The sequence below is a fragment of the Accipiter gentilis genome, chromosome 3 (assembly GCF_929443795.1).
Source record: "Accipiter gentilis chromosome 3, bAccGen1.1, whole genome shotgun sequence".
In the NCBI taxonomy this organism is placed as follows: Eukaryota; Metazoa; Chordata; class Aves; order Accipitriformes; family Accipitridae; genus Astur; species Astur gentilis.
In genome coordinates this window covers 36,276,146-36,299,882 of record NC_064882.1, presented here as the reverse complement: position 1 = coordinate 36,299,882, position 23,737 = coordinate 36,276,146, and the positions used below count along the sequence as shown (strand labels likewise).

Sequence of the window (23,737 nt, the reverse complement as noted above, 5' to 3'; positions counted from 1 at the left end):
ATTAAACTGTTCTTATCTCAACCAATGAGTTTTCTCACTTCTACCCTTCCAATTCTCTTTCCCCCATCCCGCTGCAGTGGGAATGAGCGAGCAGCTGTGTGCTGCTTAGTTGATGGCTGGGGTTAAACCATGATATCTCTTTGTACGTCTTTGCAGTGAGACTCTGTTCAGACCCACAATAGTCACAAAGCCATTTATAGCAACCTCCACAAGATCATTCAATCTTATTCTCATAAGTACAAAGAACTATGATTTTAACAGGATGAACTGCCTGGAGGTACCCACATTCCTCCTTTGACTGTAGAGGGAGAGGTCTTGACTACACACCTGAATTCCACAGAGCTAAAATCAGGTGAGGTTAATGCTCTGATGACATTGAGGTGGAAATTATGAGCATTAAATTTGCAGTATCAGTTCTTTCACAGATGAGGTCTACAATGGGTAAATGGAATGAAAGCACAGAATAATGCTTAATATGCAAAGTATTCAAAAAATCCCCATCAGTGTCTTTTATCTTTGCCTTCATGCATATTCCTAGTCCCTAATGCTAAATCATAGCATGGGACTACTTACGCTTTAAATTTAAAGTGTATGCTCAGTTCCAGTACGCACGGTCAGCACTCCATTTCCCATTTTCAGCACATTTCAAAAGATGTGAACTTGCTGAAGAAAACCCACACCATAATGATCTGAAGTCTGGTAACACCAGGAACCAGTGAAACCCCGAGAATTCTGCTCAGCTCAGAAAAGGAAGTCAGAGTTCTAAATGTTCTATTCCACCCCAGTGCAATTCTGCTGAAACGGGTGGATAGGGAGACATGTTCTTCCAACTTTCTAAATAACTTTTGTGAAATCAGCTGGTAGTCTTAGTGTCCTAATCAAATGTCCAGCACCAGAAAAGTTCCCATGATGACTGACGAAGTTGACATGGACAATTCCCCCTGACCTGCCACATGTGGCTGCAACACCGCCAAGACCACTCTGAAGCTGTTGGCTACAGCATTCAACCCCAATGCTTTCACATTTTTGTACCACGTACCCATATATGTATGTACATTTGCATATAAAAATATCTCCCTCTGGCATCATTTACAGACCCTAGAAATCCCTTCTGCTCTGCTGTTTTGGTTGTTTGTATACTATTGAACAACATCCCTGTAGAGGCAAATCTCAGCATAAAAATAGCGTATTTAATGACTCAAAGGGCCTTTCTGTAACAGAAGGATTACAATATGATATTAGTTTAGTAAGCAGGGTTTGTATCTCTAAGAACTCCAACCTGAGCAGAACATAGATTTTTCTAAGATAGGGTTAACATGAATTTTTTTGTGAACATTGGTGTGTCCTTCGAGCTTGAAATTCAGCAGTGATGTTACCACTGTTTATTTTGCCAGACAACTGGCACAACCACATTGTCACTGACTCCCCCTGTGCTTGTGCAGGCTTTTACATTGTAGCTGGGTGAGCTGGGAGAAATCCTCCACAGGGCTCTCATCCATCTCATACATTTAGCCTTTATTCCAGAAACTGAGATGGGTAAAGATTTTTGGTTTTATTCTTTAGGACTTGAAATCATCAGTAGATCTTATCTCTGAGACACACAATCTACAGAAACTTTGTGCTTGGTGGTAGTTCCACTTCAAGAAACAAAAAAAATCATTTCTGACTTCGCAGCAGATTAAAAATATATTACCGAGCTCAGGTGTAGCATAGCTTTGGCAAAAAAACTCCAGTGACCGTTGCAAGAGAAATAAAATATGTACTTAATCATCCAGGCAGTCTCGCCAAGTTCCACTGATTTTTGATTAAGCAGAACAGACAGATAAACACAACTAACAGTGTCCTTCCAATCAGTGGTCTCTGCATGAAATCAATGCTTCTGTATTACACTGGAGTTAAAAGGCCCTTATCAAGAGAAAATTCTTATTTCATGAAAGACCTACTGTGCTTGTGTTATTCACAATGCATTTCACAATTCTTGCCGTTTAAATCACGGGCATTTTGCAGACATAGAAGGGTTGTTATTGGGTTTTTTTTCCTCATAATCGCTTTTCCTGTTGCTTCTAATATAACATCCATTGTAAATACACTCAATGGGTCGATTTTGCTCGCACTTATAAAGTCCACTTAATCTTCCTAGGCTCCATGAAAAGCTTTTTGGTTCAGTAATGATGCAGGAACATTTTTTAAGAAAGAGTCTCAAGGAGAGGGTGTTTTTATTTTTTAATTAAGGTTTTACACAGGATAAACATCATTCTCAATGACAGCCTGCCCAATCCCTGTGCTTTATATTAAGGAACGTGCAAAGGACTTTGAAATTGTGCATAAAGGTTTAAGAGGTTGAATGTTAGTCCCAGAATTTGTGTGGATGTGTGAAAACCTACAGGAGGTCCTGTACTTTTCCATGAAAAACTCCACAGAAGCTCAACTGCCAGAAGTCAATGGCCTCAGAAGTTTTCAGAGTCCATCAAGGCATTTTTTCCTTTCTAAGTTATACAGGAAGAAATAAATATCCCAATTCCATATGTCACAAAATGCACCTGAGGTAACCTGCAACTTTGTGAAAACCACTTCCCTATATTTGAAAACCTGTAAAACACACTTCACATAGTTGCAGAATCTTAGCTGCACTATAAAAAGTCATTTTTTTTTTTGCCACATACCTTTTTTTTGTTGGTAGGACAAATGTAGAAATTGTCAATAACAGTGGCAATTCCAGGCTGTAGATTCAACTTTGTGTATAACGTCCCAAAATCTGAGGACCTGAAAGAAATCAAACATCTGTAAGTGCTCTCTTCTAAAGGCTTCAGCATTGAAACTCTGAAAAAACACCCACTTTGTAGCACTAACTATCCATTTTCAATGCTTCTCTGCCATCCTTTTGTTCTTTTTGGTGCTCATTAGCTACTAAAAGAAACCTGCCACTATTAAAAATATTTTTCTAGATTTGAAAAAACATGGCTAGTTCTGTCTGTTCTGTGTGATGCTAGTTTTCATTCTGACACTGCACCGTGCAGTGACAGAAGCCCAACAATTATACCTTTCCATCACCACCCACAAGGTGGGGAAAAAAAAAGAGGTAAGTAGCGCAAAGGCTCATCAGCAAGTACTAACAACACCTCCTCAGCTATGCAGAAAAAGAAGAGCTGACTTCAGAGCCTGGTGTTGCATAAGAGAACAATTTGGCCTGAAATCTGGAAGACTCGCAATGGACCACTACCAGAATTTGTACTTGATAAAAGTATCCATCCACTCCTCCGTCTCTTTTTCGAGGATCACTAAATTTTGAATGAATAAAACCAAAGTCAGTACTCAGTCAGCAGTATGTCATACACACAAATCTATGAATATTTCAAATGTGTGCACTCTGCAGGAATTGTTTCGTATTCCTGAAAAATCTACAATGAAAAATGGCATCTGTGCTATGTGCCTCTATTGGCAACGTCTAGTATAAAAAGAATGCACAAGTAAAATGTTAGTAGAGGAAAACATTAGTTAGTGAAACTCAAAGCAAGTCACATCCAAAATTAAATCACTTTGGATGAAGTCTCACTTGTTCTATATAGGATCAAATTGCACCATATGGTCTCTCCATATTTACAGTTTTGCCTTTCACATTTGGAAGGGCCTCAGACACATCTAAGGCACCTATCCCTTCTTCACCAAGAAGCCCTCCCTAGGACAGATGGTTGGTGGGAGGACTTCCACTCAATACTCTTTTTTTTTTTCACTGGAATAACAATCTCCTTTGACAAACAGGGCTGAAGGTGCCCTGCCTGGTACCTCTGCATCACTCAAACATTTGGGAACATGCAACAGCTCTCATGTCCAACAGAACCAGGATGAGACCTTTGTCCTTCCCAGTGTGACACTCAGGACTGCCTATGCAGTGATTTCTGCCCTATAGCCCCATTCTAACATGTTCATTGCTCCCCGGTGGGCTCTGTTGTCTCATACTCCTCGCCCAGAGGAGTCACTGCTGAAATTCATAGGAATATGACTGAGTACAGCAAGAGAGAAAAGCGAGAAACCAAATCCCTGGCTGAGGTGGCCCACAGCCTGAGGTCTCCTCCAAGCCACGGGAGGCAGAACGGTCCCCAAGGGACGGGTGCCCACAGGAGGCTGCTATCAGCAGAGTGCCCACCCTCTGCCTGCCCGTGTCCCAGTCCTACTGAGGATGTCATTAAGTCAGAGGGCACGTGGTACAAAGCCAGAGGCGGCTACTTTGCTTTCACACAGGATATGAGAACGTTTACTGTGGTTGTGGAACAGCTTTCTATGTCTTTGGCATCAACAAGCATATTGGGCACAGAATGATATGCCTGGATCACGTCCTAAGGGACACCAAGTAAAGAAGGGTTCATATTTATCTTGCTGTCCTTCCCTCTCTACCAGTCAAAAAATGATAGGGCATAAGCCTATAACACACAGACCACACTCACAGACTAAAGTTGAGATTTTATCTATTTTATAGTGACATCTGAATCACTTGATCAGTTTTTTTCCCCCATAATGTTGCTTCGCCTGCAGATATACAGCAATGCATTACAAAAGTTGGAATCATAGCAATTCAGTTTTGACAAATAATTGTGTAGAAATCAAATGCATACCATTGCACTGTACTGGGTATTCAGCACCGAGCTAATTAAAATTCTAAGGGGACTAGTATGGACAGTGTGAAACCTAATTTCCTGGAGGTGTTTGACAGAAAAAAAATTAAAGTGAAGACTAAAATACTGACTTCAGCCAGATGTACTGAAATCATGCAGAACAAGTGTGTATGATGGAAACAGAACCTAGTCTATTCTCTTTGAGGAAAGAATATCAGGTCAGTGACTTGCCCAGTAATAACATCCTGAAATAATTCTCTGAACCTTAAAGATGATCCAATTTACTTTGAAGAGGCAGTTCCAGGATTAATACAATGGGACCACTGGAGAGTAACACTGCAGGAGGGATGGTGGCAGCAACTGTATCAAGGTATGAAAAGAGTACAGGCAGAAAGCCCAAAGAGGATAGGCCATTTCAAAGATAAAAAGTTCCAGTCTAAAATTACTCTTCGAATTCTCATGACTTATAAAAAGTACTGCCAGAAAAGAATAAAGTTGCAACAAAAAGAGTATGCTAAGTTAACTAAGGTATTTTCAGACAAAGGTAGAAGAACTATATAGTCAAAAATCTTTTATTTTCTGGTACAAATTAGCTATCTCAAGGGGAAAAAAAAAATCCTGTAATCCTGTTCCAACCTGAGACAACAGGCTAATGCATATCCATAAAGGTAGGCACACCATGCCTAAGCAGGAAGACATAGCTTGGCAGAAGATCTGTGGATCTACAGAGAAATTTATTCAGACTCCTAAATCTTTTTTACTATAACCCAGCCTCGAGGGAGCCCAGGAATGTCAGCTACTCTTTGAGACATTTACATACAAGAGGACATAGTTCAAGGACATCATTCAAGGGAAGCACTGTCCAAAATAACTGGTTTACCAAAACTGCTATAATCCAGAGAAAACAGGTCACCACAACTTTTTTACTTGAGATATAAATTCCAAGTTCCTGACTCTGCATATATAAAGAATTAACATTTTGTAGCACACAGCTAGAACAGAATTCCCTGTAATTGTACTACTGGGCTACAGACAGGATTGTGGAAGAATGAATTCTGGGATCTCAGTGCACGCCTATTTCAAGAACATATTAAGAAGAAGCACAAAATGTGTTTTGTACAAATTCAGGAGAGGAGGATCTCTCTGTGCTCTTGCAGTCATAAAGAGATTTTTGTGTGTGTGTGTGTTAAAATCCAAACTTGTGCTTTGTTAAAAGTGTTAAGGAAAGGGGAAAAAAACAAAACCAGAAATGAACCATCTGTGTTTATCAGGATAAATGCATTCTCTTTCCTCCCTAAAAATTAATTAAAAGATATTTCAAGGTATAATCGAAAAAGGCTACACATGTATTTGATAAGAACAGTAAAACATTCTTCTATAGCATGGTTTATTTGCAGTGGTAGCACAACAGCAGAAGTCCATAAACCAGAGCAAGAAATGTAAAGTCTGCTATCTTAAAGATGGGCCTGATCTGCAGTTCTGAGTGATCTGCATGCGGTTAGTGAACATTTTGGCTTCCTGTGAGACATTCCAGGGGACACAGCAAGCTATGCTTCCTGCTGCTGCTTATCCACCTGTATGCTACACGCTATAGATTGTATGGATGCTTCTTAGCAGAGCAAAACTTGGGGGAGGATTCATAGGAAACACATCTTCCAGCATTCAGGTGATGGGTCATTCAAGAGCAGTAGGACCATCAGATGCTGGAACGACATGATTACTCATGGACTGATGCAGATATCACACAACCTGTGTTTGACAGGGCTTGCAGCTGGGTAATAGCTTCTTTGAAAGCGTGTACATCTGCTGAAATATGTGCCATTCTTTTTTGTTTAAGGAATGTTCAAATAGCAATCATCAAAACCATACAATGATATTACAGTCCAGATAGAATGATGTCTTTTTAGCTTGTTTTAATACTGTGAGCTCAAACGATAGTTGGAAAACTTCCAAGTGGTATAGAAATGTACCCTGATGAAACAAACTTCCAAAGCCCCTGAACTTTGAGGAAATTTGGGTCTCCTCCTTAAAAACGTAACTTTTTAATATTGGAGCTAAAATAAATCCATGCCTAACATAATTTGGAACTGCACCTAATCGCCGAGTCTGGACATTATCCAAGAGAAATATTGAGAAAGAAGAAGAAATTTAACAGATACATGAGACAATTTAACAGATACAAAAGAGACATGAACCAAATGTTTGTCAGTCTGAACTTCACTACCATTATACAGCTCTCCACTGATGACTCACAGCTATGATTCAGTATTCCTCATTGTTAGTTGTTTTTCCAGATTACAAGTATATATTAAAATATATATAAGAAACATTAAAATATATATAATAAGATGTTAATGAAGATTTTGAGACAGATGAAAATTACATTCTCAAATCAAATTTAATACTCAGAGAAATGTCAACTGCAAACGCTTCCTTTCCCATTTTCTTTTATTTTTAATGAATTGAAGAGACGCACTGGAAGGAGAATGTTTTGAACACTTAACACACATGTTCATCAGATTTCCTCTACCTTTTAAGATTAACTCAAGCTCCATACTAGCCAAATGAGCCATACTGTACGAGCCCTATTAACTGAAAATCCTAGAAGACAACAATGAAGAGATTTCAAATGACACATGGATTGCTTAACTAGCGAAACAAAAAGAAAGCCTTTGGAAAAAAACCCCATACAAAAGATCTGCTGGTTTAGATTATTGATAAGTTGATTAAAAAAAAAACAAAACTCAATTGAGAATCACATTGGAGACTCAAGGAAGAGTGGATCTGTGTGTAACACTCACTGGACTTCTTCCCACTTAATATTCTCCAGACTGTATTGGAAATGTTGTCTTCTTGCCTTCGCCTCCTTTTGGTCAGAAGAACAATCCAGTATTTACACCATGAACTTTAAAGTGCAAGAGAAATTAATTCAGGTTCTTGCTCTGTCACAGACTTATGTCTAACACCAGGATTTCCTTTGTGTTCTGGTCCCTCACCTGAAAAATAGAGACAACACTATCTCCTATACCTCAAATGTCTGTAAGGAAAATAGGTATCTATAGGACAGTAGAGTAATGAAGAATTGGCTGATGGAGTATCTAAAAGAGATACATCAGAAGTTCCAACAACAAATGCCAGGACAAACTGACTGAAAGGAAGTAACCAGAGGAATATCATTTAAGAAGTGGTACACTAAGATATCTTCTTTACTTAAACAGCACAGAAGCCTTCAAGGGCTCTTACACGTACAATGTGGAAATTGCAGACTTTGGTTAGCCTCCTAAAATCTTTTTGAACAGCAACAAAAAACCTCCAAAACCCTAAAGCCTTTCTTCAGAGTAGAAACACATTGTAACATTAGGTTCCAATACCTGACTCATGTGTTGAGGAATTTGTGCAGATGAAAGTTTCTTCAAAGGCTGTAGAAGAGTATGAGTCCTAGCAATCCAATTAACAGATTACTCATTCAGCTATAAGCTCTGCTGGAGAACTTTCTGAAAATACCTCTCTCTCTGCTTTCCAGAAAAGTTGAACCTTTTTGAAGTTATGTATTTTTTCCTCTAAAAACCAGAAATACAGAAATGTTTCTTCCTTAATCCAGTTTTACACTAAAGAATCAATGGTGTAGGCAAGAGCTAACAGATAAACGGTTTAGCAACTTCACATTTAGGCAATAGAGTTCACCTTTTTTTCCAAAAGCACTACGAAGACTAGTGTATCCTGTTTTTTACTTATCAATCCATTACTGATAACATATATTGATCACATATGCTGATAACATAGATATTTTTAAGAACTGTGGATTATCACAACAGCCCTTTTAGCTGAAGTGACCTGCTCTGTAATGTTCTGATGAGGACAGAACATGGTGCAACTCTGCATTTATACAGGTATAGAGATTCCGTCCCATTTTTACAGGTATTATGTGCACATGAAGAGCCCTACAGTCTCGGTCACTCCATGGGAGCACAATAAAGGACAAGTGGCCATTCATAGTAGCTTTTTAGTGACCTGTAAATATATAGTTGCTTGTAAAATACTGACCTAAATAAATCCACAGAAAAAAAACTCAAATGAAACCAAAACACTGAACAGCCACATTCATATCAAGTGAGAACTCAAGGAGGATCAAAACATCACAAATTCTAGAACTGGACTTTTATTAAATGCATTACATATACCCAATTCAACTGGCTGCACTAAGAGGGAAAACCAGTCCTCTGTAGCTGATAATAAAAGCAAACATTACCCTGCTAGGTGACTTAAGGGAGTCAGATCCTTCCTCAGGAGCTATGGTTACTAGCTTCACAGTGAGGAATAGGACACTGCTTATTTTACAATGTATGTAAAAATCACAGAAGACAAATGCTAAACGATGCTACACGTTGGCTTCTCCCCTGAGGGTCTGACAACTGGTTCCCCTGATGCTACACGGTACCTGGGCTGATGGCCCCATACTGGCATGCCAGGCTACAACTTTCTATTCCAACGTTGCAACTGCCTTTGCAGAAAGTGTTTCAAAGCCCACATTTTCCAGGAATTACCCTGTCTCAGAGCTCTCTGGTCACAAAGCGTCACACAGTACAGGAATTCATGTTTTCTTATGAGGGAACATGGAAGGTGACAAACAGAGCTCTGTGTATGGGTGGGGGTGTTGCTCGGTGCAGAAATTCAAGCTATAGAATACATCCTTATGTACTGTATCATGTTTTCCCTTACTGGTATCTGTTGTCACATATTTATCATATACCATTTTTGGTTAATTACTTAATCTCTACAATATATACACACACACTTAAACTCCAATAGTTAGCAGCATTGTGTCTTTAGTATAAACTACATATCTTTCAGTGCTGTATTTATACATTCGTACTCTGCGTAGTCTCACTGTACACCACCACAGTTATCTTTTGCAGCCCTTCATTAGTCCTTCAGTATACCACAAACATCCTGCTCGTTAGCCTATAAACAAGCTGCTTATCGGTTACATTTTCAAGCTCCTCATTACTTTGCTGCACAGCTCCAATAATTAGCCTTCATATTTTACAGGCCCGCAAAACATCGCATTAGCTTCTATTAGCTGCAGCCATCACCTTTTCTCCCAGAAACTGTTAGTTTAGGTAAGACACCTATTCTGAAACTGCTGCCTTTGTGCATTAATTCCATCACCAACACAGAGCGCTCGCTGACAGCACAGCCTGTAGCCACGCTTGCAGTACACAGATATTTGTGATGAATCCGTTCAACCATGAAACAAGCAGTGTCACAGTGACAAAGCAAACAAGACACTGCCAGGGTTATGTCTTACTTCTCTAAAAAGTAAAAGCTCTGTGTTATTTCTCCCTTCTTAGCTTTGCAACCCAGGTGGGGCTGGGGCAGGCAGCGCAGCACGCAGACCTCGAGGTGCAGTCTCTGGACACAGCCAGGCCTGGGGGCACCTGAAAAATTCCCCACCATCATTCTACTCCAGCCATTTGCTCCTGTTAAAAACAAAACGACTGAAATGATCCATGTTCCAATTAATGGCTTTGAAGATTTGCTTTTAACCTGGATCATTTCGGTAATCCTGTTTACAACTCAGTCCCACAAACAATTGTAGTGACCTAAATAAGGGAGTAGAAAACAAGAATGAAATTGTGGGAAATAGGGAAAGATCAATTTCTTACCACGCTTTCTTCACTGAATTCAGTGTATCGTATAACTAAACATTAGTGTGCATTTATCCTAAGAAACAGTCCTGTGTAGATTTAATTTCAGCAGCTGCAAATCCAGCATTGCATTAGTAGGTCTCAGCAAGGAATGGAGTATATCATGGAGCGTTTGAGGGGTTTGCTACTGAGAGACAGCTCTGGCATATTAGAAACATAAATAAAATACCAGAACTGATAACTCACACAGTGCTACAAAAATGAGTAATATTAATTTGGGGGTTTTGTACCATAAAAATGCTAGCTGAATTAGAGTACAGGAATAATTTTACTGTTAGGTGTATATTTTTTAGTAAAAAGGCTTTCCTCCATAAGCTCAGTTTATTATTTCTGAAAGTACTGTGTTGGAAAAAAACCCCAGTGGCTTCACTTAACTACTTAATTACTACCTACAAAAGAAATGAATACTTCTCTTCCTATATTAGGAAGTGTTAACTTCCTTCCACCAATTTGAACAAACAACCACCTTTGAAAAAAGGCTGTGTTTGTTGAAAATTTAGGGAAAAGAAAAAAGAAAGAAAAGCCTTTGTTACTAAAGTGCAATTTTCCAAAATTATGCTTACTAACTGTCTTGCCAGAAGCGGAAACATCCTTATATCATCGCCAGTACAATTCCTCTTTTATGAGTGCTGCGATTGGAAATGAGTAATTACAAAGGAAAATTTCTCATCTCACATACTTGTGTCCTTTGGGGAAAGAGGATGGTTTAAGAACATTTTCCTGAGGTTTGCAAGGAACATTAAAATCCTCCACCATGGAAAAATGCTAGGTATTTCCCACAGCCCAAGCTTTTTATTTAAACCACTACACACTGCTGAAATATTTCTGAAACAACTTTATTGTCAGTCAGGCAGCTCCTTGGAAGGCAAGAAGAATTTTGGGATGTATGAGAAGAGAGAATTTGGCCTTGTGCTTTCTGACAAGAACAGCAAGTTTTCTTGTAATTGCTGGATAGATGTGGCTGCAACAGGAACACTTACAAAACTAAAAAAGCACTGATAACAATTTAATAAATTGTATGTGCACATTCACATGCGATTATGTATTCCTCTAGTAACGGGCTCCGCCAACTACAACAGTCAGCTACTTACTCTTCAGTAAATGGAACTCTTCTTTAAGTCCATTTGCAGAAGTTTTTGCATTTGCTGCTGAAGTGCTGACCTCAACTTTATGATTGCTCTGGGGGAGGTGGGGGGAGCTGGGAGGAGGAGTGAATTATATGGCCAGGTTGTAGCACTTTATAAAAAGGTAAATGAAGTCAATGTTTTGTCAGTAATTTCACTGTGGTACTCTGCACCTGAGGCCAAACACTTGGCAGAACTAAGGGAGGAACTGGACATTTTTTTAAAGAATGAAAACATCCTAAACAGTAAGTAAATACAGATAGACTGGTATCGGGTGGAGGCTGGGCAGTGTTGAGATGCAGCGCAAGTTCAACGAGGATATTGGTTGCCTTGTCCCCAGTGTCAAAGGACTGATTATTCCAAGTTATTACAATTGCATCAGGAACAAAATCTTTGCAAGGAATTTTAAGGCCCATCATTTTGAATTCCTCTCCTGCAACAGGAGTTCACTGTCCATGTCAAAACCACTGCCTGTCTCACTCATGTCTGCCCATGAACGAGGTTGCCACGACGTGCCTGAAGTCATGAAAACATTCAGAGAGTTAACCAAGATTAGGTTTTCCTAACAGCCTTTAAAATCACCCCGCGTCTGTGCCGGCTGGACTGCAGGCCAGGGTGGGAGGAGGCACACCTGAGGGTGCTGCAGCACCAGGGTGGCTGGGGGAACTCAGCTCCTCACAACCACTTCAGCAGGATTTGGTTTTGGACTTGCTAATGACCCCAGCTGCTACCTCCTAATAGCCTTCTACAATCGCTGAAGCTTTTTTTAAAAAAATTATTTTGTTTAGAGCTTTCGGCAGCCAAATTTCTCTTGCAGTCGTTCTCCTGTAACTGCAGTGACACCCGGGGAGGGCCGAGCCCATCAGCTGTAGTTTGGCCTGCTGTTGAACCTGGCAAGCCAGCAGCACATAAAGCCCCAGCAGATGTTTCTGCTTTTATAGCAGCTCTTCCAAACCCTTGGCCAGACGTAAATCCAAAATAGATCCAGAAGAGAGACAAACAGTGCCACCATCACGGGTCTTAAAATTAGGAGGCAGAACCGACCTTTTCTGCAGGACTCCGAGAGACCATTAGCAGCAGAAGGTGCCGTGAAGTGTTCCCATAAATTATGCTGACAGATTACGAGGGCCAGCCACAGCAAATGCAGCACATTTTGCACTGCACCGCAGTTTGCTAAGAAACAGAATCCTAAGACAAATACACGCATTTACATAGGAGTTTCTAAACTGAGAAGATCACACTTCATAGCAACAAGTACGGGAAGTGGGCGCTTTTATGGCCATTAACACTTTCACATGGATCTACGGTGTTTCCACGCCATGGTAATGAATGTTCTAAAAATAAATCAGTAAGGAGATGATCCTTGGCAGAAGAAGTCTTCTGAATACATGCCATGCTGGATCTATTTTGTAAAAGGAAAGTTGCACTAAGAGTGTGTTCACAGCTGACACTGTGCTTTATAGGAGAGAGGGTTGATATATACCAGGGTGACGTGCTAATATATTTGGTCACTTGATAATGACTAACTGCTCTTAACGGAAGCTTGGTCCACTATAAATTGTTGCCATGTAATTTCAAATGCAAGTGAAAACAACCTCACAGAATAAGAATAGTTCTCTACATTGAAAATAACACAAAACACTTAAGGAGCCAAAAATTCAATCACACTCTTGTCTGGCATCAAGGGAGACTAGGAAGAGAAAAAAGCGACCCAGCATCTAAAAAGGAGTTATTTTTGTAGGAGTGAAGGTTATTATGTGTTCTCCTGCTTCCCCTAGCATCTACCATTCAAGCTCAGATGGAGCTTCCAGCAGAGGATGCAGCTCTCCAGGTCTGGGGCTGCTGGGGTGTCTGGGGTCCCCTACTTAGGCTGGGACAGCAGGACATGGGCTCCTTCCTTGCAGGAGCCTTGTGGTGGTGGAAGATCTGCATCACCAAGTGAAGAGCTGCAGAAGGAGGTCAGCAGACTTCACAGCTTCTGAGATGATGGGAGAAAGATCCATGGAATGATGACAGCAAGTTTATAGATGATGCAAAACTGTGAGGAGTGGCTGATACCTAAGTGGTATATCTTGTGGAGATATGGGCAAACAGGAATCTCATGAAGCTCAGCAAAGGGAGGTGCAAAGTCCTGCACTTGGAGAGTAGTAACTTCATGCACCAGTACGTACTGGAGGCCAACAGGTTGGAAAGCAGCTTTGCAGAAAAGGCCCTGGGGGCCCTGGTGCACATCAAGTTGAACGCAGCCCAGCAATGTGCCCTTGCAACAAAGGCGGCCAACAGTGTCTCAGGCTGCATCAGGAAGAGCATTGCCAGCAGGCCAAGGGAGGAGACCCTTCCCACTCAGCACTGGTGAGACACATCTGCAGTCCTGTGGCCCCTCAGTATGAAAGAGGCATGGACATACTGGAGTAAGCCCAGCAAAGAGCCACAAAGATGATTAGAGACTGGAGCATCTACCACATAGGGCAAGGCTGAGAGAGCTGGGACTGTTCAGCCTGGAGAAGAGAAGGCTCAGGGGAAACCTTATCAATGTGTATAAATACCTAGTAGGAGGGAGAAAAAATTGAGCCAGACTCTTGGCAGTGCCCAGTGACAAGACAAGCAGCAATGGGCACAAATTGATATACATTAAACTCCATTTAAACATAAGAAAAAAATATTTTTAACCATGAGGGTGGTTGAACACTGGCACAGGTTGCCCAGAAGGCTGTGGAATCTCCATCCTGGGAGATACTCAAAACTCAGTTGGACAAGGTCTAGAGCACCGTGCATTGAGCAAGGGGGCTGGATTCAATAATGTCAAGAGTTCCCTTCCAACCTCAATCAATTTGTGATTCTGCAGCTACTGAAAATTACACCATGATTTGTCTTTGATTTGTCTTTGTCTGTGTAACAAAAACCATTTTCTGTAGACGACCAACACAATTAGAGCATCGCCAGGTCACAGAAGGAACATAGCTGAATATTTTCAGGGAAATCCACAACTCCACATGAAGTCTTGACCATACTAAAAACAAAAGCTTTGCCATTTTGTTTTGTCTTTAAGTTCAGTGGAATCAGAAGTCTGCCTGGAGTCTGCTTGTGCCAAAGTGCCCAACCGTGCAGCAGTGTTGGTTAAGCCAACAAAAGATACCCTCACATTTACTGATAAGCAAAGTACCTACAACATAGGTCCTGCACAACCTTTGGATATGAAGCCTGAAATTATAATCATATCCCAAACTCTACATTTGAAAGGTGGCACAGAAGTGTTTTATCTACCTTTCTTTTTGCAGTCATATAACTAAACCTTATTTAACTGCCCAAAGCAGTCAAGCTTACAGGAAAAAAAATGTGGGTTTGCCTAATGAAAGCTTTTTTTCTTTTTTTTTTTTCCCCTGCTGTTATTGATCCCACTCAAAAACCACCACTTTGGGGAATTTAACCTACGAAGGCTTTGGCAAACCTTTTGGCATATGTGGTCAAGCCTCAGGTTCATAGTGAAAGTTCAGCACAACACCACTACTCTACAAATAAATGTACAGATCCCAAACGCTAGCCACTAGTCCCACTAGGCATATTTTACTAATACATACTTTCATACATGACTCGGAAACCAATATGCCAGTGTTTGAGGAGAGACTAAGATACATTTGCCGTTCTTACTTCCAAATCACATCCAATCCGAGGCAGTCTTTTTCAAAAAAATCAGGACTCCAGCTGTTACTGGAGAAAGCAAAAGGAGGGTGGTTAGGAGGAGTCACTCAATGCAATGCCTATTGCCCCACATTTGTAGGTAATCCCATGGAACACAAAAGACTGCAGTCTGCCCTCCTTATCTCAGCTTCATATAGTAAAGTAAATTTACATGTAAATGTATCTTATGTTCAGACTGGATCAGACTGGATCTCCAGATATGAACTGACTTTTGTTTTCTTTTTACTGAGACAAACTCTCATTGTCAGCATGAGTTAATGACCAAGTGAAAAGGTCTCCCAACATATCTTAAAGACACATGTAATATCTTGACTGTTGAATGCATCTGAAGTCCTTTCACATGTAGGCATTTTATATTTTCTCTAATTTTTAATATCCTGTGCTAATAAAAATGAGAGCTCTGAGTCATAATTTTGTTGTTCCTATATATTTACTCAGTAGATAAAGGGAATTCCTTCTTCTAGAACCATCTGTCTAACTTTAGACCATGTCCTACTATTAAACTGGTAGACTGGCTGTATTTAACATTACCACTAATTAACCTGTCTGTAACATCTAACCCTGTAGAATAAATGCCAAAGACGATTTAAGGAAATGAAACACAATGGCACTACAGGGCAGGCTAAAAAGTTCCAAAAATTTTAATCAGAAAGTTAGAGGAAAATGACCTAGCTTCTGAGCTGTGTATTTGTGGAATGCATTGACGGTGAAGCATGCACACTCATACAAAAGAGTACTTAATAATGGAAATAAAATTGTTTTTAATGGCTGCAAATGATCATCCCTGAGTTATCAATACTAAAACCTGGCAATTCTTAAATGAAATTTAACCATCTTGCTTATTTTAGTTACTTTAATATATCTTGTTGAGAAAGTTTTTGCATAATAGATTTTTTCAATTTCTGAATTTCAATAGTTTTAAACTGCAGAAGAGGTTCTCCTACAGGAGACTACCATAGTTCCAGACCATATATAATAGTTGTTCATCATTAACTACTAGTCCAAGGATACCACAATGGATGTAATGAACATATATTTTCCAAGATACTATTTTGTCATGTTCTGATCTCTTTTCTTTATTAGTAAGTTGCTAGTAAAACTGATTGATGGGTAGTCTTATTGTACCAGGAGGACTTGTCATTCAACTCTTTGACCTTGTCTTTACACTAACAGTCGAGTGCCTTTGAAATCTGTTTACTTCAGAATTTACAGGAGTATTAATGACAGGATGTCAGCACTTCTCAGGTTTGAAAAGATCTAATAATAGTAAATGATTTTGGACAGTAGGGTCATCTATAATGTATTTTAAGAAAGAGAGACAAATGACATTATTCCACCTTACAATTAAAGACAAGTAAAACAATTCTTAAACAACTTTTAATTCTTTGGTGGGTTTTTTTATCAAAGAACATTCTTTATGTTTTTGAGGTCAACATAGACCACATTACATGCGAACAATAAAAAAGCTATACTGTCAAATAAAGGACTTAACTTGACAGATGCAACACCCTTTCCAGAAAGAGCTACAGAACCTAAAAAGCTTAGTTACCTCTTACTAAGCAAGCCTTGGGCAAGTTTGAGAAGCAGCCTACATGACTTAAAGCTGGTTTATTCTTTCATCATTATGTACAATGTATAAAAACTGGCTATTTGTCCCTCAGTCATTAACATGGGACCTGCATTCCTGCACTTCAGATACGTGAAAATGAGTCATCTAGATTTAAGGAGAGGGATGGAGGAAGGAAATCTTTTCCGGTGGTAATACTTTCCTTCCTTCATTAGCAATATTACATAAAAAATTACATGTGGCAATAATTTTCTCTTGTGTTTGCTGAAGACCCTTTGCTTTTCTGCATAACTGTCTCAGGAGGAAAAGTGATCTTTTGTTCCAACTCCTTCCAATATAGTTGCACTTTCCTTATATAACTGTTCGCAAATTCATCTATTCTACAGCATGACATTAGTAAGAATAATACAAAATATGATAATCAGATGACCCATCAAATCCCAGAGAAATTGTCCTCCAACACTAGTGCTGTGTCTTCAGGAACTGCCTAATCTAGCAGAACAACGAACAGTCACGTCACACCTGTATTATTTGCATTGGCCACATATGGCCTATTCGGCAGCTGTGTGGAAAGCATTTCGATTAGCACTTAAAGTTTCTAATATTTTTTTTTGTTATAGCTTTTGGATCTGCCTCAGATTCTCCTAACAACTTGCATATTTTACACAAATAAATATGCATTCAACACAACTGAGCTTCAGATTCCTCAAATTTCTTCAAATATTAGAAGAGGACAGAAAAACTTCTGTTTTGCCTCAATAAAGCATAAAAATATAACAAAGTTGATACTTGTTGCCTCTAAGACACTGAAGGATGTAAAAGTGAAGGATATTACTATATGATCAAAGGAAGCCGTAAATGATTATAAAAAGAAATAAAATAAGAAGTAGCTTTGAGTCACTTGTCCTGTTAACAATACAAATTATAAGTAAGGGATATTAGTTGATAGATTGATAAGAAATTTCAAGTGATTCCAAGCCATTAGGTTATTCACACTAATATTCAAAATGTAATTACTTTCAAACCAAACAACAGAGTTGGAGTAATGGAACAAATACTTTATGAGCAACCCATGAGTCATGCCTACTTATTATTATGAGGTTTTGCTCTGTGGCTTTACTAAATAACAACAACAATAATAATAAATAATACCACATTTGGACTCTCACACCTCTACGCACATACTATCAAGTGAAAGAAGAAAGAAAAGAACATTTGTGTCATATTTTCAATGGAATATCTTAAAGAAAATGCAGCTTGGCTTATGCATACTGTATGTAGATTTTTAGGCTTCCATTTCATGCTTTGCAGTTGCCTCTTCAAATCTTTAGGTATAGATTTTGGGGAAAAAATAAGTTGTCTTTGTTCCTAAATGTCTCAAATGGCATAGAAGAATGTGGGACGGAATTAGTTCTGCTGTTCCCCCATCCCTCGAGCAGCAGATACACAAAGGCAGAGGTATAATGAAACAGGAATGGAGCGGGGTTATCCATGCATTGAAGCTGTAGTGAATATGGAAACTGTCAGGTATATGACAACTAGAGATTTATGTGATTTCACCATTAGAAAATCTAAGATCCTGAGGAGGAAAAGATGATCTGCTACCCACTGCTGCTCACCCCATCCCTACTTGTTACTTACCGTAAGCCTCTCCCCCCGCAGCTTACAAGTCCACGAGCAGCAGAGCAAAATTTGCCTTTGGAGATGGCTAACCTTTAGTAATTGCATTTCAAATTATTATCACAGCACCAACTGCACATACAATCTTTCCTTTATACCTATCTTTTCTTTGCCTTCCTCATCAGAACAGCATTGTTTCTTGCTACTTTTTCTTCCCATTCCATTCTTATCTTTTGGCATTGATTACACAACACCCTCTGTGTAGCATCAGCAAGGACAGAGAAATGCATTATTCCTTATTTTGAAAGCTGGACATGCTAGGCACAGATTTCATCTAAATTGCAGGTAGAGCATCACTAACAGTACTGATAGCAACGTCAGGCATCCTTGGCACACAGACGAGAAGGCCTATTTGTATTTGCTTTGGAATTTTCTATTACGTTCTCTTTTAGCATATCAGTGCTCGGTGTCAATTTACTGTCCCATCTCAGAGAAGAGAAAACAAATACCTTAAATATCAGGTATGCTGTTGGCAGGCAACTGGTTCCAAAAATTTTGGACAAGTGGACCTCTGTCAGAATATTTCAAATATCAGTACACTTTACACTTCCAATTGAAAACAACATACCTACAATGCAGTTCCACAGCTCAGCTGTGAAGGATTGGCCCATGAACTTGCAGACCACCAGTGGTCCATATCAACTATTTGTGAACCACTATATAGGGAGCTTACTGATACCTCTAACAGCTATTGCTAACTATTCAACAGTTTTGATACTCTGCCATGAATTCTGAAGAGAAAAATAGGACAGATGGCTGGAAAAACTGTTCATCTAAACCTACAGTAGTCTGCTTATTTAACTGCATCATCTCCATGTACTTTCTCTGGATTTGACCTGTCTTTTCTGAATTCACTTTCCACCCTCACCACCCTAGTTTCCATTATAATAGAGAAAAGGTGAAGCTCTGAGAACAAATTGCATTTCCTGAAAATGGTGAGGCAAATTGCATTTCCTGAAAATGGTAAATATTCTGCAAAGATGTATACAGGAAAGGAAGAGATGCTGAGAGGCAGAGCACAGTCCATCCTCTAAGTCCCCAATAAAAAGGCACCTAAGTAAATCACTTGGAATCAAGCCCTGTGCTTTCTATGTATATGAGCACTAAATTCATCTCAATACATAAGAATATCACAGAACATTGCATTACATTATTTATTCAGACAAATGACTCCTCTTTGTTTGTAAATTATCTGAAAAATCAACAATAGTTGTCTCAGAATATTTGTAAAGTAATTCTTGACCTGTAGCTTGTTATCTATAAAATACTTGAGCTCTGACAGCATAAAGTAACATGTTAAGTTTGTTTTTGCATGATCAACTTGCAACTTGTAGAATCAGACTTCTGTCCTAAGCATTTGTGATTCTAAATTCCAGTTGCCATCCTGCAGTATTCTGTATTGTACAGTCAAAATGTATTGATTTGGCAAATCCTGCCATTTGCTGAAGTCTATCTGTAGAAAACCAACGCAGGACGGGTCTAGACAGGATTGAAATAAATTAATTCTCAAATATGAGCTAATATTCAGAGAAAACTTGAAATATTCTGTTGCTTGACTCAGGCAGAGCAAGAGTTTCAATTACTCACGTGGCTTCTTTGGGTCTGTATCCCAGCAAAGTCTCAGCTCCCCAGCCCACTGCCATATGTTTCCTGTCTGAAACCAAACTCAATCGCAACTGTAAACACACTCAGATATAGGGAAGACTTCCAAGAGAAAATTAATGGCCATAGTCACTCCTCTGGGTTTCACCCTCACTGGTTCCACAACGGTATCTTTTGGCTTGTCAATTAATCCTCAGTGTGAGAGGAATGCTACCGTTCTTGCCGTTGGTTTTGCTAACAGGCTCTGTGTTGCACGGAATATTGTCCATCAAATCACACCATCCACAGAACAAAATGATGCCAGCTCCTAACCTCAGAATAAGCACCTGCAGACAGAAAGCAAAGTACCAATGCTTGGTCCAGTCTGCTCCTAGAAAACACTCTGTTTTGAAAAACAGTGATATGAAAAACAAAATTTGCTGTACATACCATAACGTATGTGGTAACAACTACTATTGGTGCTGATTCAGTTTAAATGCCACACTGTGAATCCTAAGTGCACACAGGAGCTTGGCAGAACTCGCAGGAGGCAAGATCTATGACAGTAGACCTTGTCAGTCACAGAGGTTTATCGTAGGAGCCAGAGCTCCTCGACACTTGGTGCTCCAGAGTAAAGCCACTTGCTCATCCAGGGCCAAGTAAATATTCCAGTGTTATACTTCCACTTCTCTACCAGCTACCACTATCCCTGCTGATGAGGAACAGTAATGCTTTTTAACTTAACGATTAATTCTCTAAAGAGTGCTTCAAAATGTAAATGTTATTTTCCTATTCTCATTCAATATATAGAGACATTTATAAATATATGATTTCATCCTGAAATCTGCTTATCCAAGTGGTTAAGAATCATTTCCATTGAGAACATATTCCCATTCAAAGGAAAAGTTATTTCCATAATCAAAAATCATTGTTTCTTCTCCCCAACAATCTGAGTCCAACTCAACAGGAGCATTCAGGGGAGCAGTTTAAAAGGTTTCTTAGTTCAGCTGATGAACCACTTGCAACCGAGCTTTCTACAAGGCCTCTCAATTAATCCTCACACACTGCATACGCACTAAATAATGCACTCCTTTTTGCCTAAGTACTCCCCAAACACACTGCTCCTATCTCTGAAACTAATAGTGACTGAACAAAACTACAAGTGATAATAAGACTGAACAGAACTGTAAGACACACAAGTGATGTGTGCTGCATTTATTGGAGATGCAAAACTGTCACCACACCTGTCCCAACAAACTTAACAACAGAATGAGTGCTTCTTCACCTGGTCTACACTTGTGCCTTTTTGGCAATGTTTTGCAACTTGGAAACTTCTCAAATTAAATCTTAAGCTTGGAATTACTTCTTCTAATCTATTTTGGAATGCTCCAGCTTTCACAAAAATTTTACTTCACTAAAGAAAATTACAAATGTCATCAGTCAGTACCACAAACACTTCTTGGCTCCTCTTCTTCACATACATTTGGAGAGTGTTCACATTTCTCTGAAAATGTTTTCAAGTGGTAATGGTTGTACAACATAACATTCATATAAACCAAGCTCCAACTGGTCCTGCAAGTACTTCCATGCACAATGCTCACAACCTCCAGGAATTGCAGTGGGGCACTGTTAATACGAAAGCCATTGATAGCTTTTCTTCTTTTTAAATTACACTGAATGTTAAGCTTAGCGATAGTGAGATCTGATTTCAGGGTTCTACCTTTATAATGGAGCTGACATCTGTGTACAATATCAAATTCATTTACAACTTTACATGGGGATCCAGGAGAGCTGACAGAGCTAAGTGTTTACTATATTTGATGGGATAAAACTATGAGGTAATGCTGCAGCTTGGAACAAATGAGCCTGGTGGAAATTGTCCATTCTTCCAAATCTAAAATATGTAGGATATTTAAGGTAATAAAAGGAATTAAAAATGCATTAAGGCAGAAATGCAAACATATGCAAAGCATGAAAAATCTAAAAGAAGCTTCTTGATTTGAGCATAGATCACAATTAGCAGTCAGGATTCCAGTTTCCTGTCACTGTGCCAATAAATATTTATCTCTTGTATACAAAATTACTTTCTTCTCAGCGAAAGTGTTTCAGTCCTCAATCCTTCCATTACTGAACTGTGGATCTAAACACACTTTTCCAGCATACCTGTAATCCACATAAAGGAAGCACCTCACAGGATCAAAAACTTGCTTTCTCTATGAAAAATGAAAGGTCTGTGGACGGGCAGAATGGCTGCCAACTGTTGGTGAACTGCTCACCTCTACAGAGGATTAATTCAGGTGTCTGATCTACCTCAAACACCACAGGGTGCCCTGCCTGCTCTGCCATGCCCATCTGCACCATGGGTAAGGCAGTTACATGGACAAAAGAAACCAAATCCTTTCCTTGTCCCAGATTTCCAGCAGATCCTGCTGTAGTTTTTTCCTCTCAGATAAAGATTTCACATTACTTTCCAATCTGAGTTTATACTACTTTACACATGTCCTGGTTTCAGCTGGGATAGAGGTAATTTTCTTTCTAGTAGCTGGTATAGTGCTCTGTTTTGGATTCAGTATGACAATAATGTTGATAACACACTGATGTTTTCAGTTGTTGCTAAGCAGTGTTTAGACTCAGTCAAGGATTTTTCAGCTTCTCACGCCCGGCCAGCAAGAAGGTTGGAGGGGCCCAAGAAGTTGGGAGGGGACACAGCCAGGACAGCTGACCCAAACTGGCCAAAGGGGTATTCCATACCGTGTGACGTCATGCCCAGTATATAAACTGGGGGGAGCTGGCCTGGGGGAGATCACTGCTCAGGGACTAACTGGGCATCAGTTGGCGAGTGGTGAGCAATTGAATTGTGCATCACTTATTTTGTATATTCCAATCCTTTTATTATTATTATCATCATCATCATCATTAGTTTCTTCCTTTCTGTTCTATTAAACTGTTCTTATCTCAGCCCACGAGTTTTACCTTCTTCCTTCTGATTCTCTCCCCTGTCCCATTGGGTGGGGGTGAGTGAGTGAGCAGCTGCGTGGTGCTTAGTCGCTGGCTGGAGTTAAATCACAACACAGATTACGCCACATAAAACAGCACATCAGTATGAATCAGACCAAAGGCACAGAGGCAAAGTCTGCTTTACTGTACAAACTTCTACTGAAGTTAGAAATAAACACTAATGCCATGTAGGCTAATGTGCCTGTGGAGCATATTAACATTCTTACTGTGTTTTCCAAATTACCACTTGCAGGAGGTCACAAGAGTAATCAGAATAAATCTGACACTTAAAAAAGACCCATAATACTAACAATATATTTTATTTACCATCAAGATGTCAGAGCAGATAAAAGTGTTTATTTTAAGCATGGTCATAAAAGGAAGTTCTCTAGAAGGAAGATACAATTTAGCACATAGTGAAACGATAATAAGATCTGATTTAAATTTTTCACAGATATATTAAATAATTATTGATCAGCATACCAGTATTGATCTGCCTAATTTGAGAAACCCTCTTATCAGTTAGACGTAAGCAATATTGCCTGTAGGTGTGAAATTTTTCAGGCTTTAAGTACATAAAGCAGTGAGTAGTCCTAAATCCCCAAATTTATTGTCTGCTAATATCAATTTGCCATTAGAATCACAACAAACAAACAAACCAACACAGAAATCCAGAAAAAAAGGCTACAAGTTTCTTCAAAAGAAGCGTACTTTATTTCTACCACTGCCAAGGCAGGTGAATTATACCTCTGTTGTCCCTAATGGATATTT

General features: G+C 39.4%; 1 protein-coding gene across 5 annotated transcripts in view; it reads right to left on the bottom strand.

Annotated features, from left to right (window-relative positions):
- SORCS2 (sortilin related VPS10 domain containing receptor 2) overlaps window positions 1–23,737 on the bottom strand; it is a 573,033-nt gene that overhangs the window by 246,866 nt on the left and 302,430 nt on the right. For all 5 annotated transcript variants that reach the window (XM_049793559.1, XM_049793588.1, XM_049793578.1 and 2 more), the window contains exon 3: window positions 2,664–2,763. In XM_049793559.1, the coding sequence (XP_049649516.1) occupies window positions 2,664–2,763 (100 nt within the window). The remainder of the gene's footprint in view (window positions 1–2,663; window positions 2,764–23,737) is intronic.